The following is a 5,226-nucleotide window of genomic DNA, read 5'->3' as shown; positions in this document are numbered from 1 at the left end:
AGAGGTGGAATTTTGGAGAGCAAATTCATTACTACATTGGAGGTAAGCAATTGTCACTCGGATTTGGCTTTATATCTCGATTCTACATAGATTTCTACACCCAAAACTTGGAATTTTAAAGCAAAATTTGGGGGGGGGGGTGTCTATAATTTAAGAGAGTGAAATTAAGAGATTTGGGAGTCGATTTGGACTCGGTTTTGAAATCTAATCATATATTTGGAATCGTGGGGTTATGGGTAGTCCGGATTTATCCCTTGACTCAGGTTTTGACTGTGTGGGATCGGGTTGACTTTTGGGAATTTGTTTAAAGATCGAAGCTTTATTGTTTGGAGTTGTTTCATATGGCTTTGTTTGGCGTTATTGAGTTGTTTTTGTTTGATTCGAGCCAGTCGGAGGTGGTTTCTGAAGGAAAAGCATTTTTGGAGTATTGATTTAGCATGTTTGAGGTAAGTATCTTGCCTAACCTTGTGGGGGAGGGGGGAGGGGATGGGGAGTACCCCTTAGGATTTGGTCTTGTTTTCCTATTTGTGTTATGTGAAAATCAAAATGTACGCGAGGTGACGAGCGTTTACGTGGGTGCTATGGGGGATTTATGACCGGATTAGACCTTAGGCTATTAATATGCCTTATTTTGATGATATGATTTATATAAAACATGCTTAATCATTTGGTGACTACATGAACTTGATTGCCATACTTGATTTAGCCATAGTCACACTTTATATGTTGAACACCCATCTGTATTTTTATTATTATTGTCATGTCCTTGTGCACCTTATTGATAGATTAAGAGCTTATGTTTTTTATGGTAATTTGGCCTATTACATTATGATTATTGTGGTACATATGGACATATTGGGCAGATTGATTGGGTGTTGGCACGAGGACTTTTCCATGCGATTGTGATTATTATTGTGCACATATGGCGAAATAAGGGTGGCGCTCTCGGGCTTGCACATGTTGCGAAATAAGGGTGGTGATCTTGATCATGAGCATGTGGTGAAATAAGGATGGCATTTCTTGATTATTTCACATGCGACGAAATAAGGATGGCGTTCTTCATGATGTTTAAGTGATGGTTTGAGGGTGATTTCCTTGATGTTATTTATATGATGAAACAGAGTGATATTTTGTTCATTTACATGCTTTCTTTAAACTTCGTCATATATTTCCACAAGGGGGACTGGTGGGGGGATGAAGAAGTCAAAGGAAAAGTAGAAGCCAAGAAAGTGGTCTAGCTGAAGTTGATGGAGAGCAACGGTGAGGAGAAGAAGAGGACGAATAGGGAGGGGTACAAGAAGGTCAAGAAGGAGGAAAATCTAGCGGTTACGGAGGCTAAGGCGGCAGCGTTTGGACGTTTATATGAAGAACTTAGGATCAAGGATAGGGATAAGAAGCTGTACAGGCTAGACAAGGTGAGGGAGAGGAAGGCTTGTGACCTAGATCAAGTACAGTGCATTAAGGACGAGGAAGGCAGAGTATTGATGGAAGAGACACATATTAGACGTAAATGGCAGGCATACTTCCATAAGCTCCAGAATGAGGAGGGGGATAGAGATATTGTGTTGGGTGATTTGGAGCACTCTGAAAGTTGTCATGATATTGGCTATTGTAAGCGTATTAAGATTGAGGAGGTCGAGGGGGCAATGCATAAGATGATCAGGGAAAGAGCGACCGGGCCAGATGAAATTCCTGTGGAATTTTGGAAGAGCATAGGCAGGGCGGGCTTAGAATGGCTCACTGAGTTGTTTAACGTCATTTTTAAGATGAAAAGGATGCCTGATGAATGAAGATATAGTACGATAATTCCATTGTACAAGAACACGAGCGATATTCAAAATTGCTAAGTATAGGGGCATCAAGTTGCTAAGCCATAATATGAAAGTTTGGGAGAGGGTAGTGGAAGCGAGGGTGAGGATGAGTGTATCTATTTTCGAAAACCAGTTCAGATTCATGCCGGGGCATTCGACTACGGAAGCCATTCACCTTATGAGGAGGTTGGTGGAGATGTATATGGATAGGAAAAGGGACTTACATATGATGTTCATTGATTTAGAGAATGCATACGACAAAGTTTCTAGGGAGGTTTTATGGAGATGTTTGGAGGCTAGGGGTGTTCCTATTGCTTACTATAGGGTGATTAAAGACATGTATGATAGAGCTATGACCCGGGTGAGGACAGTGGGGGGAGACTCGGACCACTTCCTAGTTGGGATGGGGTTGCACCAGGGGTCAGCTCTCAGCCCGTTTTTATTTACCTTGGAAATGGATACACTGACACGCCACATTCAAGGGGAGGTGCCATGGTATGTTATTCACATATGATATTATACTGATTGACGAGATACGAAGAGGTGTAAAAGCGATACAGGTGGTTTAGAGATAGACCCTAGAATCTAAAAGGTTCAAGTTGACTAGGACCAAGACAAAATAGTTGGAGTGCAAGTTCAGTGATGGGACCAGTGAAGCGGATGGAGATGTGAGGCTTGATATGCAAGTTATTCCTAAGAGAGATAGTTTCAAGTATCTTGGGTCTATTATACAAGGTAATGGGGAGATTGACGAGGATGTTACGCATCGTATTGGAGCGGGATGAGTGAAGTGGAGGCTAGCATCTGGTATTTTATGTGATAAGAATATTCCTCCTAAACTTAAAGGCAAGTTTTACAGAGTGGTGGTTAGACCGACTATGTTGTATGAGGCTAAGTATTGCCAGTCAAGAACTCGTATGTCTAAAAGATGAGAGTAGCAAAGATGAGGATGTTGAGATGGATGTGTGGGCTTACAAGGATAGATAAGATTAGGAATGAAGATATCCAGGCCAGAGTGGGAGCGTCTCAGGTGGAGGACAAGATTCAGGAAGTTCGACTTAGGTGGTTTGGGCTTGTGAAAAGCAGAAACACAGATACCCTAGTGAGGAGGTGTGAGAGGTTAGCGTCAGAGAGGCTGAGAAGAGGTAGAGGCAGACCAAAAAAGTATTGGGGTGAGGTGATTAGGCAGGATATGACATTACTTAAGCTTACCTAGGACATGACCCATGATAGGGAGCTGTGGAGGTCGAGAATCAAGGTAGACAACTGGTAGATAATCGAGAGTATTTGTGTTAGTCCTTTTTTTATCGGTTGTTCTTTTTATTTCGATTTCTTACTATCTTGTTGTTGTTACTTCTTGGTGCTATGATTTATTTTATTTTATTTATTTATTTATTTTATTTTTATTTTTAACTGCTTTTCGTGAGTTGAGGGTCTATCATGATAACCTCTCTACTTTTTAGGTGGGATAAGGTCTGCATACACATTACCCTCCCCAGACCCCACTTATAAGATTTCACTGGGCTTGTTGTTGATGATGTTGTTGTTGATTATATATTTCCACAAGTTTCAAGTTATATTTGACATACTATCATATGCCTCTGTTTCTACTTGATGAATTGTTGACAAAGATGAATTTTTCTTTGTTGAGTTGTTATCACATGTTTTAACAAGATTGTAGTATTGTATTCCATTATATTTATTCTTGCTGCTAGTTATTAATATATTGCACAAGTTCTTTAGCTAGTGAGTATCACATGACTTGAACCTATTCATTACTTTATCGAGGTTAGTCTTGATACTTATTGGGTACCGATTGTAGTGTACTCATACTACACTTCTGCATATTTTTCTACCAGATCCGGGTGTTAGAGGCTGCGGACGTAGGGAGTGAGTGCAAACACTGAGCGCGAGGATTCAAGGTGCTGCATAACCGTCGCAGTTTCTTGGTGTCCCATCCTTTTGCTAATACTATTATTTTTCTGTTCAAACAATGTTGTAATTTTGATACTTCTTTATGTATCTAGTTTAGAGCTCATGACTCTGTACTACCTAGTTCTAGAAAGTTGTATTGGGTATTGTTATGATTGGCATATGCTATTACTATTTCCGATGTTTCTGTTAATTTGGTCTTGTTATAACATGTTTGTTGATTTTAATATTATTCATGTGATTGGCTTACCTAGTCTTGAAGGTTAGGTGCCATCATGATCCCTTTGGTGGGATTTGGGTCAAGATAGAAGTAAGAGAACACTTGGAGATTATGCTTTTGGATTATAATGTGATCAAAGATTGACATTCAAGAACAAATATTTCTAAGTGGGGGAGAATGTAAAGCTCTGTGAATACCTACAATTTATTCGGGCTAATTTTAATCTTAAGCATGATTATATTAAACCCGAGCTACATGAGATTACTTGAGTGGAACAAGGTTATTGAGATTGCTTGGGATTAATTATTTTATCAATCTTTGAGTCTTGGATTAATGAGGAACACTTAGAAATTAATTTAAAACCAATAAAACTAAGAAAAAGACAGTAAACTATCTCTCCATACCGCAACTATGGCACAGGAAGGAACTAAAATAATTTCAGCAAATCAGTGAGCCAAACCTCTATAGCTTAGCTATAGCGTTGTACAAAAACAACTGCACCATACACCTATAAATAATAAATTCGGGGAGAGAAAATAATTGGGTTGGTGAAGATATTGAAGTCTAGAGGGAGAGCTCTCGGTTTGATCGTTACTTAATGTAATGAGATTAAGTTGACTCGTACGGTACTACGGGAAGCTTCCCGGACAAGTAGGTCAAATACTTATTTCTAGGTTGATCACCTAGAGTTGTTCTATTATGTCGGTGTCAGTATAGTGCTCCCCGTTAAAGATAAACCCACTCGATTTTATTAAATCTTGATACTCAATAAAGACTTTGAAATATGTTTCACATTATTCCCTTATTTTATTGTCCAAATTATTAATTGATATAAATGTTTTCTTCTTATATCAATTGTTATGCATATCTAATATTTCTTAAATCTTGTACCACTTTCTTTTGTGGAGAAACGATATATGATTCGTACTAGGCAAGTGGAGCTTAGGCCCTTTTGCCACATTTTTATTTCTATTTTTAGGGACCGGGCCTAAGCAGTTTGAGCCCCATGGATAGGAAAACTCAACATCTTCTACTGTATCTTTTGGTGAGATTCCACATTTGTACTCGTAGAGCATTGTTACATTTGTTTTTGAGTCACCGGGGCTTGTTTCGGCCGACTATTTCATTCCGTGTCTAAGAAATTCCGTAGATAGTAGTAGCATTTATTTTTGGGTTATAATTCAATGGTTACTCATGTGGCATGCATGAATGAAATTTTTTATATTTTTGAAGTTTTCACATAATAAAAAAGTTTACTTAAAG

General features: G+C 38.8%; 1 protein-coding gene across 1 annotated transcript; it reads left to right on the top strand.

Annotated features, from left to right (window-relative positions):
• The first annotated feature begins 1,247 nt into the window (after nt 1–1,247).
• LOC142168917 (uncharacterized) lies at nt 1,248–1,790 on the top strand. The gene has a single exon (XM_075230092.1). It carries the CDS (start codon nt 1,248–1,250, stop codon nt 1,788–1,790), a length of 543 nt encoding a protein of 180 aa, XP_075086193.1.
• The last annotated feature ends 3,436 nt before the right edge of the window (nt 1,791–5,226 follow it).

The sequence above is a fragment of the Nicotiana tabacum genome, chromosome 14 (genome assembly GCF_000715075.1).
Source record: "Nicotiana tabacum cultivar K326 chromosome 14, ASM71507v2, whole genome shotgun sequence".
NCBI lineage: Eukaryota > Viridiplantae > Streptophyta > Magnoliopsida > Solanales > Solanaceae > Nicotiana > Nicotiana tabacum.
Note: the sequence above shows the minus strand (reverse complement) of the source record. Positions and strands in the feature narration are given on the sequence as shown.

What these genes read in the sequence shown, in the direction of transcription:
- LOC142168917 (XM_075230092.1), top strand. Translation starts at nt 1,248, where the DNA reads ATGGAGAGCAACGGTGAGGAGAAGAAGAGGACGAATAGGGAGGGGTAC.